At 35.6% G+C, this 14,965-nt stretch overlaps 1 protein-coding gene across 4 annotated transcripts in view; it reads right to left on the bottom strand.

Moving 5' to 3' along the window:
* Window positions 1-10,798: 10,798 nt before the first annotated feature.
* The window catches only part of cpeb4b (cytoplasmic polyadenylation element binding protein 4b), a 118,418-nt gene continuing 114,251 nt past the window's right edge, over window positions 10,799-14,965 (bottom strand). For all 4 annotated transcript variants that reach the window (XM_069898860.1, XM_069898861.1, XM_069898863.1 and 1 more), the window contains one exon: window positions 10,799-14,692. In XM_069898860.1, coding sequence (XP_069754961.1) covers window positions 14,465-14,692 — 228 coding nt within the window. In that variant the 3' untranslated portion in view covers window positions 10,799-14,464. The remainder of the gene's footprint in view (window positions 14,693-14,965) is intronic.

Genomic DNA, 14,965 nt, shown 5'->3' with positions numbered 1-14,965 from the left:
CATTCCCCAGAACCAAGTGTTCTCACTCGGACTAGGTATTTTTCCCAGATTTGGGTGTCGTTAGTCTGTTAAAGCATGTAGGACATCGCAGCCAGACTTGACTATGTGTTCAAGAAAGAAATGGCAACTGCAAAACCTCTACTGATGACATAGAACTTAAGAAATAGGTGCAGGAGTAGGCCATCTGGCCCATCAAGCCTGCAAAAATCCAGGCACAATGTTAGACCCCAATGCCAATAGCAAAAAGCACCATTGGCAACTTTTAAACTGAGATTTTACTGTTAAAACTTCACAGTAGAAGAATTCATTCCACATCCTGTACAAAATAATCTCATGGTGTGATTTTATTGTTGACCTGTCACAGAGCAACAATTACAAACCGCTATGGAAGGCGTGCTGATGTAAGATGAGTAGTTAGCTAGGAAGTGAACTGTGCTGTAATCTGTAATCAGCTCTCATAAGGATGATTGGGCCCATGCTCACTCACAGTGCATGGTAATGGATCAGTGCAGGGGACATCATCTCCCTTACTCTGGCTCCTGCAGGGAAAATGACTATCCATGGCACATGCCATTTAGAAAAGATTCAACAGCCTGAGAGATGACATGTTTGTTTAAAGTCTCTTGGCAAAAAAATGAAGCCAACAAACATGAGTATAGAGTTGTTGTTATGCACAAACAACACCAAAGAGGATAGAGCTGATTAAAAAAAGATTATGTATACTTAAACATTAATAGATTTTAAAATGCGAAACAAATACTTGTACAAAAAAGATCAGAATCCGAATTTGTTATCATGAACATGTCACAAAATTCATTGTTTTTGCAGCAGCGTCGTAGATTGATCAAAAATAAATAAATTAGTGCAAAAAGAAGAGAAAGTGAGGTCTGGGGTTCAAAAACCTGATGGCAGAGGGGAAGAAGCTGTTTTTGTACCGTTGGCTCCTGCACCTCCATCCTGTTGATAACAGAGTGAAGAGGGCATGGGTGGTGAGGGTCCTTGAGGATGGAGACTGCTTTCATGAGACACCGCCTCTTGCAGATATCTTCAATGCAGTGAAGACTGATGCCCATGATGGTGCTGGCTGAGTTCAAAACTCTCCTCAGTCTTTTCCTGGTCTGTGCTTTGGCAGCTTCATTCCAGCCAGTGATGTAACCAGCCAAAGTGCTCTCCATGATACACCTGTAGAAATTTCCAGGAGTCTTTGGTGACCTACTAAATCTCCTCAAACCCCAAATGAAAAGTATAGCTGCTGGCCTTGGTGATTGCATTGATATAGAGACTCCAGGACAGATCTTCAGAGATGCTGGTACCCAGGAATTTGAAGTGCTTCACCCTTTCCCCTCAATGAGGATTGGTTTGTGTTATTATAGAGTAAACATTCATATTATCTTCGTCTTACAGAATTACTATTTAAAAATAAAGTTAAAATAATAGGGCACGAAAAGTAAGGCAGTGTCTTGGGTTCATTGATTATTCAGGAATCTGATGGCAGTGGGGAAGAAGCTGTCCTTGTGCACTTGAGTGCTTGTCTTTAGGCTCCTGTAACTTTTTCCCAATGGTACCAGAGTGAAGAGGACTTGGCCTGGGTGGTGGGGGTCTTTGAGGATAGAGGCTGCTTTTTTAAGACACTGCCTCATGTAGATGTCCTCGATGGAGTGAAGTCTGGTGCCTGTGATGTCGCAGATCGAATGAACAACCCTCTGGAGTTTATTCTTGTCCTGAGAGTTGGCGCCTCCATATCAGGCAGTGATGCAGCTAGCCAGAATGCTCACCTGAAGATGTTTATGAGAGTCTTTGGCAACATACCGAATCTCCTCAGACACCTCACAAAATATAGCCACTGGCGAGCCTTCTTTGTGATTGCATTAGCATGGAGAGTCCAGGACGGATCCTCAGAGATATTGACAGCCAGGAATTTGAAGATCTTGACCCTCTCCAATAATGGGCCCTCATTGAGGTCTGGGTCGTGTTCCCTGACTTCCTTCTGAAGTCCACAATCATCTCCTTGGTTTTGCTGACATTGAGCACAATGATGTTGTCATTACACCATTCAATGAGCTGATCTCTCTCCCTCCTGTATGTTTCCTCATTGCCATTTGTGATTTGCCACTGCCAATACATTAAAGATTTACAAAACCATCATTGGGATGGCCTGAATATCCTGCGACAATAAAATTACTTAAGGTATCTGAACCATATTTGAACTATGACACCAGTTTTATTCCTTGGTACCCCCTGATGCCTACTTGTGCTTATAATGTATCTGAAAAGCAAAGCTTATCCATCTTCATGAGGAGTGCTAAGTGATCTAAACTAGAAAAATCTGAATGTATGCAGAACTTGTACTGTTGCTGAAAGGGAAAGATAGGCTGATGGTTCTAGTTTACAGTGGAGACAGAAGCATGCCCCACATAAAATGTTAACTTGTATAGTCATTATTTTGTTCTGTAACAGTATTTCCTGCTGCCTTATGTTTCTTTTCCCTTTTTAACTACAGTACAGAATTTAACAATTTGCATTTAAGAACATTTTTTAACAAAAGAAAAAATAGTCAACAAATTGTATAATAATAGGAAGATTTCATATCAACAAACTTAACATTGGAGATACCTAAGGAGATATTTAAGCAGAAGACTGAAACCTTTTCTGAAGTATAGATTTAGAAGCAGCATAAAACAGGTAAATTCTAAAGGTTAAGATTTGGCATTTGAAGGTGCATCTTTTTATGCTGTGAGATTAAATTCAAGGGTGTACAAGAATCCAGAAATGGAAGAATATGGATACTTTGGAATATTACAGGGCAGAAGGAGATTAAAGAGGAAAAAGAAATTGGAATTCAAAAACAAGGATGAGATTTTTAAAATTAATTGGGAGTCAGTGTACATCATCAAGTACAGGAATGAAGGATGTGGTATGAACTATGATTTGGCCAAATTTTGATTGATGAAATGTAAACCACCATTAAAGTGGTACACCATGTATCCCTACAGCAAAGAAAAAGTGTGCATTTGTTGCAGGATCTACCTCTTCATGAATCTCAGCATAAATCACCACCTCACAAACTACTTGCTTCCTTCCCACCTGCTTCCAAGACTGGTTCCAATCTGATTTTGTTAGCTACTTTGGAACTCAAAGAATTCAATTGGAAGCAGATCATTCTCAACATTGAGGGATTGTTGAAGAAGACTGACTTATGGCCAAAACACAGTTAATCTCACAGAAGCAAGTCATTAATATTTATACAGCACTTAACATTCTCAAGATGTCTTAAGAATAGCTCAAGTGTATTCTTTCACACTGCTGATTACATGTGGGTTGAACCAGATAATTTACTGGGCCTGTACTTGGTAATCATGTGGTGTGAAATGTCCCAAGGGTGAGTTAAATTCAACCGGACTCTGACAAGTGTTAGAGCCCAGCTGAGTTAACTCCCTAATTGGTCTTCTGGCAGTGTGAAAGCACAACCTGCTCTCACATCGTCACTGCTGGAGGCAGGGACCCCCTCCCCCTTAAAATGCTGGGTTGTAGGTTAACCAGGTAAATCATAGTGTAGTAAGAAAGGCTCCTGAGTGCAGCATGCTCAGTAAATTTACTTGCTTCCTAGCAGGGTTGGCAGTGTGAAGAGTGGCAGCCATTTTGTTCCCAATTGAGCAATGGAACAAGCATAGGACAATTGTATCCTTGGCACTTGTGAGAACATCCTATTTGTCTTCAAAAACTGTTGTGGTGTCTTTTGTGTCAGTCCTTTTGACAAATAGAATATTGATTGGATATCTCATCTGAAACAAGCATGACCTGCGATGCAACTCTCTTTTAATCTGTCATCTGAATTGCTGGAATGCAGAGCATGGGTGAGGTAGGATTAGGGGTGGAAGAATTCACTAATTATGACACAGCTCCAGGAGTCAGTTCAATTCTAACTTTTTATGCACACTTTGCATGTTCTCTGGGTTTTCACTGGGTACTTTGGTTTTTTCCCACATCTTAAATATGTGTTGGTGGATTAAGTGGCTGCAGGTTATGGTGAAAAGAATGAAAAGGGAAGTTGATAGGAATGTGTGAGGGGGAATAAATTAGAGCATTAGAGGGAGATGAGGAGAAGGAAAGGGAGATGGGACTAATTACATTGCCCTGAGAACTAACATAGAAGCCCCGATGGGCTTCTCCTGTGTCATTATGGTACTGAACCAAGATTACACTTAATGTAAGTTTTTTTTTCCTGGATGGCAGAACTGTAGGAACATTACAACTAGAGCATGTTATATACTCTGATCATTCTTTAGATTTGAAACACACAACTTACATAAATTGAAGTGGTCCTTTTATCTCCATTTTATATATTCATTTTCTACTTAATTTTACACTCCTTGAGCTACTACCATTCTTTCTAATTTGGTGTCTTTCTATAGATTTTACATTACTCCCATAATTTCTAACACCATTTCCAGGCACCCTGCTTTGTCAGGCATATTGTTATTTTTTTTCATTTATAATTCATCTTTTAGTTCAAGTTACTATTTCTGTATCATCTTGGCTTTGTGAATGAGATGGTACATTGGCCATTCTCCAACTCTCCAGTATATCCTATATCCTCTCTAAATTATACTGAACTATAATATGCGGATCCTTAGCAGGTTTGGACATATTTTATCAGATCCAAGCCCTTGGTCAGAAACAATGTTTTATTTTTAAATGCTATACATTTAAAATATCTATTTCAGCCCTTTCCCTTTCTCTGATATTCCTTTGTGTAGATGTTAATTACAATTACCATAATTATCCTTCCTGGAGGTTTCACTTCATGCTTTTTTTTAATATATTTGTGAAATACTACTATGTAATAATATTCCATTTGCCAAAAGCACCACTTAATCTCTGTAATCAGAAATGCAGATGGCAAAGATATGACAAGTATGTTCCCATTTATTCTTCTAGAGTCTGTTATTTGATTTTAATTTCCTGTTTTGGAGTAGGAGGCCTCCAGTCTTTCATTATCCAAGAGATACATTATAGGAACTTTCTGTAGGAAAGTTTCCTGTAGGAAACTTTCAGGGGTATTAACTACCTGAAAAAAAAATTGGCAAAGCTTGTAATTTTTAATTTGGGTGTCAGAGAGTAAATGATTACTGCAGAGACATTCGCAAACGCTAAGTTTCAAAGACTCGTCACGTCATCAATATTCACAAGAAAAGTATTTTTCTGAAACCTTTTGAATTGTGTCTCTCTATAAACTCGAGCATATCATCTACTATGACATATTGGATGTATGAGGCGAATCCTGCATAATTAGAGATGCCATTTCCAAGACCATTAAAATTGAGCCCCTAATCCTTTCTTAACTTACATGAAGGCTCTAAGTCCCAGTTTAAAGAAAAGCACAATTCTTCAGGTGTCCTTTTAAATATTCATCCTCCTAAGCTACATTACTAAGCAAAAAATATCAGCACTTCAAAGACAGACTGTTGACATTTTACCTCAATGTGCATTAGGCAGTTCAGGACACCTGCATTAAGAGACATCCTGAACTTGTCTGCTCCTTGCTGGAATTTTCCTGATTGAACTCTGCTTTTAACTGCAGAATGCAATCTTACTACAATACCTCTGTAGTTAAAATCTTAGTAGGATAGACTGTTTCCAATAGCAATTCCATTCATTTCCACAGAAAGGAAGAACAGCAGAGATAAGTATAAGCAAGTCAACTTACAATGTTTTGAAAGTTTCTTTTGAGTGGCTAAATATTTTCTTTAAAATAAAGACAAATTTTAAATTGATTGATACAATTTGAGTATTTCTGGAAGCAATTTGAAGCCTATGGGAAGCTTGGCTGTTTTGAAAGTTCTGGACTGGCCAGAGTTTGATTTATCTTTTGGGGGTGGGATAATTAGTGTTACAAGCAAGCCCAGCATTTATTGCCCATCTTGACCTCACCTTGAGAAATTGTCTATCATCTACCTTCTGAAACTACTGCAGTGTTTTTGATGAAGATACTCCCAGTGCTGGGGAGGGAGCTCCAGGAATTCAAACGTAATGTTGAACAGGTATGTTTGTTAGTAATCTGTTACTCCTAATGTAGCAGGGGTTTTCCATGCACCAACAACTTGTGTCCTTTGAGTAGTGAGGTCACAAATGTGGGAAGTATTGTTGAAGTAACTTAAGTGAGTGCATCCAGAATATTTTGTGTTTATTGCACACAGCAGGCACTAATGGTAGGAGGAAGGAAAATTCAGCATGGTCATGGATTATTAAGAAAGAGTGAATTGGCCTGAAAGTTGTTGATTGTTGCAGCTACATTTTTCAGGCAATTATAATTCATTTCTTCACACTTTTGATCTGTACATTAGAGCTGGTAGAAGATCTTTGGGGTGTCAGGACAGTTGATCACCACAGGATACCTAACATTCTGACTCACTTTTGCAATCATGGTATTTAAGCTGAAATTCCAATTAAGTTTCAGGTTAATCGTGACCCTCCCAAGATGTATATAGCTGGAGACCAGTTGATCGTACACTGAAGGATGAAGTTGAGCTTTCGCTAGTTCAAGATGCACATTGTCTGGTTCTTTTATCACACAAGTATTACTTGCCACTTGTTCATGTCCCTTTGTTGCCTAGGTCTTGCCTCACGTAGGTATTATCTGCTTAATTTACTGATTTACAAATAGATTGAACATTTTGTAAGTAACTCCCCCCCCCCCCCCCCCAATTTTGGCCCTTATCTTAGGAAGGTTATTAAATGGGCTTATACCCCTGCCCTGGGGAATTTCTGGGGTTGGGATGGTTGACCACTAATAACCATAATCATCATTTGTGCAAGATACATAATCCCACCTTTGACATGTGATTGAAGGCTGTTGATTTGATTTCTCTGAACGGGACATTGCTAAGCAATTTTGGCAGATCGATATCAATGTGGTAATTATAAGTTTGACTTGAGGTACCACTGGGTTCATAAACTCTACTCAGCCATTTTTTTTTGTTTGGAGCTAGTAAATGGCTGAAGAATGGCTTCTGTAGTGATAGGGTTCTCAGAAGGAAGCAGAGATGGAACCATATTTTTACCTGAACACAATGAATGCTTCAGCATACTTCTATCATTCACAAGATAGCATCCTTATTCTCAGAGAGAGTGGAACCTGTTAGAGGCATTTCCTACCCCAATTAGACATTTTGTTGTCCACTACCATTCTATCATTCAGTCACTGTAGTGGGTCAGCAGACCTTTGAAATATTGGCTGTTCCGAAAATTTATAGTTGTCAGCATCCATAGCGGGGGGTGGGGTCTCCTCTCTGGCAGCAAGTTCTTGGACCATTGCTTTTTGTGAAAGTTTGTGTTTACATATACATAAATTTTCATATACAGTGATTGCTCTGCAGTCTCATTGTTTCTAACTTTTGAAAAAGGTAATGATATACTGTGATTTGTAAACAATGATCCACCTTCAGGTAGAACCACATGCTTAAAGTAACTGGGTCCAAAAATTTAAAAATATTTTGACAATTTACTCCATTGCTTTGAACTCTTCAATTAAATAATTGGTTCATTTCTTTGTACCAGTCCCCCAGGCAGTAGTGTTTTTTTTTTAAATTCTGAAGCAGGCTGTTATCTGCAGTGAAGTAGCAGTCTTGGAACAAAGCTAGCTTCGGAAAGAACAACTATCTGTATCGGTATCACATTCTCATTTCAATGTTATAGACAGGTAGATTGAAAATCTATGTCTTGGTCACAGATTTTCTTTTCCTAATGGTATAGAGGAGAGTTTATCATGGAAAGGATGCCAAAGAATATACATTATACCTCATCTCAGCTTAGAGCTCAGAAGCTTTCTATTCTAACAGTCACTTGTACTAATTTTACTCATGGTTTATGGCAATTTATGACATTAGCTACATAAATTGGTAAAGAATCATTGGGAATATGAATAGAGTTTCACATTTTATACTTTTGAGTGAACTGAGCAGAACATTAACCAGCCCACTAAACATAAAACATCCCCACCTCCATCTTGCTGGTCACTATTGGATAAAGTGGGATGGGAGACCAATCCTATAAAGAGGATAGTAAATACTGTAATTAAGAGGTTTCCTTCCTACTGTTCCATTATAACCCTTAACACAAAAGGACTTCATTTGGTCACTCACTATCTTTGTGTGCAAATACCTAGAATTCAGTTAGTATTCCTGAAAAAAAATTGCAGTTTAAATGTGAGAAATATTGTCCATGAACCAAGTCTATTGATAAAAAACAATTTAATGTTAATGTCCATCAATGTTGGACATCAATTTAATGGAGAATGTGGCATAGAAACTGCTTTAAATAAATGATTTAAGGAGAACCCAAATTTGAGAACAAACTTGTACAGTATATACGTTACGTAGAATGTTCCTGGTTAGATCGCTTTCCATATTCTGGCTTTTCTCTGACCTCAAAGAAATAAGAAGGTCCTCTTATTGGGCATGTTAATGAATCTATTCTGTATTTAGATAAACAAAAAAGTCTGACTTTCAGCCTGCAACTGAATTCCCAGTAAAAACTAAATCATCTAGAAGTGAATTAAATTATAAATTGCAAACACAGCAAGATGTGGAAAAGAAACCAATGAGACTCTTTTTAAGGTTTATACTATTGTGAGTTAGGGTGTGTGGGTGGCTGACATGCATCTTGGATTTCCATGTTTCCATTAAATTGGAAAAAATGTCAATCAAAGTAAATTTTCAGAAGATAAAGAAAAGCAGGTAAAAATCAATTTTGCATATTCCTGGGTACATCTGATTGTTTGCCAATATTTACAAGTATTCTAGCACTATTAAATATAAGAATGCTTCTCTCTCTCCCCCCCTCCCCCATTAAAAGTTACGATAGTCAATCAAGACCTTTTCAACTTGAAGCCTGTAATTGCAATATACTAGAGAAGACAATCTCTGGAGGAATATAAATCTATAATTGATTTGGTAATAAATCCCTACTTGAAAAATCAGCTGGAGCATTGTAGTATCACGTCAAAAGTCTAGTATTATTTTCAAGCAAATAGTTCTTGAAAGATGTTCTTTAATGCCACATGCTCATTGTTTCAAAAGTTAAAAAAAATTCTATAAATGACTTATTTGCACAGAATATTCAGTTACTTTTTTTCAGTATTTGAACTGACAATTTAATTAACCCTTGTCACTATGATGCCTGATGTTTGTATTGTCCAGAAATGGATACAATAACTGGTTATCGTAAATATGCAAGAAGTAGGTCACATATTTAAAAATCAACTGAGTAAATAGATTGATGCTTTAATATCCATGTATTTAAATTATTGGCTCATTGTGTTATCTTATGCTGGAAATTCAACAATTTAATGTTGACAAGAAATGGAGTAACAAGGTCTCTTGGCTTGCATGATTATCCACCATTCTTCAGAAGTGTTACATTAACGTTAAAATCATTTAGAACTCAAATTACAATCACGATGAACTTGAAATTTCAGATCCATGAACTGGGAGGGAAGGAGTTAAAATAAGTTTAGGAATTGTAAGTAGATCTTGTTTATATATATATAAAAAAATCAATGTACACGTCTGCATGTTTTGCACTGAGGACCAGAGAACAGTTTTGTCGGGTTGTACTTGTGCAATTAGATGATGAATAAACTTGACTTGAAAAATGACAATGATCTTGCAAGTAGACAATTAATGTCCTTCATACTCCTTAACTATAATTTAAATGCAGCAATTTGATTAGTATAACAATATGCCACTTTTAAGTCATTAATTTGATGTGGTTAAATAGCCTCCAAAATTAAAAGGTGCTTAGTTAAAATTATGAACTCCACCACAATGTTTTTGTGGGGACAAGCATGTCTAAAAGGGAGTTATTTGTTCAATCAATGTACTAGCAGCAACTATACTTGAGCTCACCCTCCCTAGATGAATTGGTCTTGTCTATGTGCAGAAGACTTAGTTTGTTGGACTAGTATCTAAGTCTCCAATGATGCAAGAGTAGTAGGCCTCAGGCAACATAATGGAATAACCAATTCCCCAGAATTTTGTCTGCTGGTAAAGCCTTACCTCCAACTTTACTGATTATCAATTTTAAAAAAATTGGAAATGTAACTATTTTTCCAAGATTAAAAAATAAGATCATTAACATATTAAAAAATAAACATCTTACCTTTCGTTCATAACTGTATAATCCAAGATACTGCTCCACAATTGAGAAATTCAATTGTGTAATGAACAGGAAGTTTGTCTTTCATGTTTGTCCATGCATATATGGAAAACTTGAATAGCCACAAATTGAACAGACAAATTCTGGGTTATAAATTTCTTGCAGCCTAGTTCTGTTTCATGCTTTGCATGTAGATTAAAAAACCCAATTTTAAATGTGGATTAAAATGTACTATTTATCTCAGTTTATCTTTAATTTTTCTAAAATCATCCTTTTGGCCAAAAGAGAGACAGGAACACTAAAACGACCTCCAAGAAAAACAATACTGTATTGGATACATTTGAAGATGCAATACATAGCAGTCTGAATAATGGTTAGGTGGTTAACCAAAGCAAATAAATTATTTAAAATAAATTGCAGACCAGTGTTAGTATAAAGCTCAGACATTTACAGTACATTGAAACACTTTAATCATTCAACATTTCACATTACAAATATTTAAAAATTACTGAGCGTTATAAATAGTTGGCATAAAACTTAACAATATGTTTTACTACCACTTCAACAAACAAGCTGTAAAAATGGACAATCTGTACCAAATTATTTCAGGGGTACTTAAAATTAACTCAAAGGTGAACCGATATTAATAAAAATGAGTTTCCTTTATTTAAAATTGTTAATCACTACAACCTCCCCAAACACAGTGAAAAGCACAAGGAATTCAGCCACAGAGACACCACTGATGGCCGACTTCCACAAATAACTATTCTTTTTTTATGAATATTCGCCATACAGTGTTGAATACATAAGCTTTTAATAAAAACTAGACACTTTAAAATATTAAAAAAGCTGCACATTCAAAAATATTACAACATAAAAAATCTGAATGGTCAAAATGATAAAAAACTAATTATACATTTCAATTTAAAATACCAAAAATAAAATGCTGGACAGGATATCGACCCAATTATTATAATGTTGCTGAGCAAAGTAGGTCTTTGCTACTTTTTAAAGTAAGGTAACAAAAATAAGCAAACAAGCACATTTTTCCTTTAGTCCATATCTAAAAATAACTTCAATTATTTATATTAGTACAAAGATCATTTTCTGAATTTACAAATATCAGTAAGATAAAAGGGAATATAATAACAGTAGAAAATGACATTGTGGACAACATATTAATCTGAATGTTTGCAATTAAAAAAAATCGCATTAAAGGTTTACACTGTAAAGTTTTTTCAGAAGTTAGAAAAAAAGTATTGCACATAACAATATGACATTAACTTTTCACAATTTACCACATTCAAGTCTTCTGTAACTTTGTAAGAAATTCTTAAAATCCAGACAAAGAATAAATTATTACATCCTTCCAATGGCATTCATAAACGCCTTTCCTTCTTGAACCACAAGATCAGATTTAAAATCATGCATTCTGCAGAGGTCTCTTTATATTTGCCATGCTATGGGCAAGTGAGAAATGAAATTTAACTTTTGTAAACAACTTTACAACACACAACAAGTAAGTTTTGAAGTTTACATACTTTGTTTTTTGTTCACATGCATGCTTTTAATTTTAATCATTTCAACCTTGCACCCTATTGAGAAATGAGGTAACTGGATGGCCTGTCAAACCAGTTTTTGCCCTTCAAAAACAGGAACATTTATTTTTTAAACCACCAAACACCTAAGAATCCATATGTCCCTGTTTGCTGCTAATTCTTCTGTGTGCATTTTTTATTAGGAATTGTGCCAGGTCAGCTACTACACCACAAATGCAGGAGCTGAAAGAAAATCTACATGAATATTTTTATTGAATTTTAGCTGAAAAATCTGGAATTCCCATTTAGACATTGGGGATGGGGCTGAGATTGTAGCTTGGCCTTAATATCTACTGTATCATTATTTTAGACATTAACAATATTTTCACTGGAGTTAGAAGGGTTACAAGTTCAACATTTTTTAAAATTTTGAATCCGCAGTTTATTAATAGCAATGCTGATCCATAACATTCATGATATTTAAATTTTATTTGCCTTTAAATGTTAAAGGAAAAAAGAAAAAAGTGAAAATAAACTGATTGCTTCAACTCATTTTTGTTGCACAAATAATTGTGCAAATTTTTGAATAAACATAGAAAAACTATTCATCTCTTTAGATTATGAAAAATCGACATATTGCAAAAAGAGATGTCAGTGAAAATGTGATCTTAAAAATATTAACTGTTGGGGAAAAAAAAATCAAGATATATAAAAGTAGTGCATAACAAATGTTGGTATGTGTATATAAAAGGAAAAGAATAAAGAAACAAAAAGCCAGTTAGAGAAATAACGTACCAAAAAGTTCAAAGGCAGATCATGTAAAAAAAGGGATTTTAACTACCAGTAAAAAAGTTATTTTTCAGTGTTCAAATTTCAAAAATGTTAATTCACTACATCTAAAAACATTAGAATTGGGTATGAATGGCACAAAAACACACTAGTTCACCAAGAAAGGATGATCACCAACATTTTCTATAGCTTAAAAATTGCCACCAAGAATTACATTTTTTTTACTTTAACAGTAAATCCCTGATGTGCTATGGTAAGCACCCTCGCAACTCTCTGCTGCTGTTAGTTTGTCACCGCTGTGACAGAATGTAGATCAAATTTAGACGATCATTTAACAGCAAATGTCTCCATTTTGACTAGGTTTAATTCTTTAAAGCACATAACTTCAAAGCAATAGTTACACTGTCATTATCAATGTGTTACTTGTGGGTCACAAGTTAGCAGTTAGTGAACAATCCAGTCTTTGGTTTGCAGGAGTTTGAAGATGCTATGAACTGTATCAGAAAAAAGCAAGAATAAGAAGCAATAACTTTTCACATATAATTTTTTTTAAAAATTACCCATGGAAGCATAACCACCTTTGGCTGAATCACACAATAATTCCTTCAATTCAGTCCAGCACCTACATTGCCACTGCAAGGCAGTACCACTTAAAGCCAACCTGCATAGTTTACACTTAGTGTTGTGACACCACATTCTAACCTATAGTAACACAGATACATGCACATTGGCACTCCAAAGGAATTTCAGTGTTTTGTTTTACTATGCCATTTATATTTTCAATATGCAACTTTTTTCTAATCAAAACTTGTAGGCAGAATATACAAGTACTGTGGAGAGTGGGAAAATGTATGAATATATAGTGCATGCAAAATCGGTGTACAAGTAAACATTCAATCATTCATACTATTCCACAAAAAAATTAAAACAATTTTTTTAGGCAGATGAAGCCATAGCCTGTGCTACATGTTGTTGTACTGTAATGTAGCCTTTTTGCTATTTTCCAATTCCCATTTTTACTGGAAATGATATTTTGTATTAAACAGCAGCAAGGCTCTTATTGTCCTCTTGCAATTAAATAGCATCACTAAAAATAAAAAAATATAAATCAAGGCTACATTTGAGGTATTACTTTTGTGTGTCAAAATGGAGAGCAAAAGCTGACACATGACAATATATTAGTAGATCAAGTGGACTTTGTAAATAGCAACATCAAAAAAATAAAGGTATAAAATCTCTTCCAGCAACGAAAATGCCTCTCTACAATTAAATTTGCGTCAATCTCAACAACTTTGGTAAACTTTTAGGGGCAGCAGATCTTCGAATTGTGGTTTTCCTTTTCTGAAATAAGTGCACACTTCAACCATAGCAGCAATCTAAACCCCCTTTTCGAAAATAATTTTGGGGAGGTGAAGGGATGGGAAAAGCACTAAAAGCATTTACCTTGCATACTGTTTAGAAAGTTTGTAGTGTGTCAGAAACAACTTTTTAAAAACCACACTGACAGGTTTTTGTTTTAGGGATCATTTTTCTTGTGCTCTTCTGCTACTTTAGATACAATTTAATTGAAAACAAAAACAGAAGGGGCTCCAGAACAACTTCACATTAATTTTGTCTATGCAACTATAAACGTAATTAAAACTGGTTCTTTGTTGTCAATTTCCTTAACATAACATTTTCCACAAGTACAGCAGCAAGCTGTGCAAGTGTTTTCCAGAAATCCCAATCATGCACTCAGACTGAATCAGTATTATTCCATTAAGATAAGGATCATATATCCAGTGTTATCACAAGTCAATATGCATATTGAAACATTGAAATTTGAGATTAATCAACAGCTTTAAGTGAATTTAGAGACTAAGTTTTGAAATGTGGGATGAGGCAGTAGAAGAATGCACTTATTTATTATTCCTAACTAATCTGGCATCTGCAGCCCAAGAACACACTCATCTTGCCACTAGAATCATATTTAAATATTTATTTTAGCTCCACCGGAACGGAACCTGGCGTGGACGGTCTCCTCCTTCTTTTACAAGTGGCTTGTGGAATTCTCTCCCAGCACGAGAATGTATGGCAGCCCAGCAGTATTCACAGTAATACTGTAGACATGTGACATTGGCACAGAAGAAGGGAGCAAATTTTCCACCACAGCGGGTACCCTGGCATTCATCACATAGTTGATCATCAAGGACATATGGCTTCACTTCCACCTAAAAGTTAATACAAGATTTCCATGAATAAAAGTAGAAATAAATATTTTTTTTAAAAAAGCACAATTCTGTTCAAGTATAACAAGAAAGAAACCCTTTTGCTTAAAACATTTAATCAATATTTGGCATAAAATAAATAGTGATATTTGAACAAGGGTGGCCTTATCTCCCAAAACCACGTTGACTCATAATAAACTTATATCATGTACAATGGGTAACCAAATTTTTGAAATTTGGTCTCGTAAAGGGATCAGATACATCAAACATTGCTTT

The sequence above is a fragment of the Narcine bancroftii genome, chromosome 9, assembly GCF_036971445.1.
Source record: "Narcine bancroftii isolate sNarBan1 chromosome 9, sNarBan1.hap1, whole genome shotgun sequence".
In the NCBI taxonomy this organism is placed as follows: Eukaryota; Metazoa; Chordata; class Chondrichthyes; order Torpediniformes; family Narcinidae; genus Narcine; species Narcine bancroftii.
This window is presented reverse-complemented; position numbering and strand designations above follow the sequence as displayed.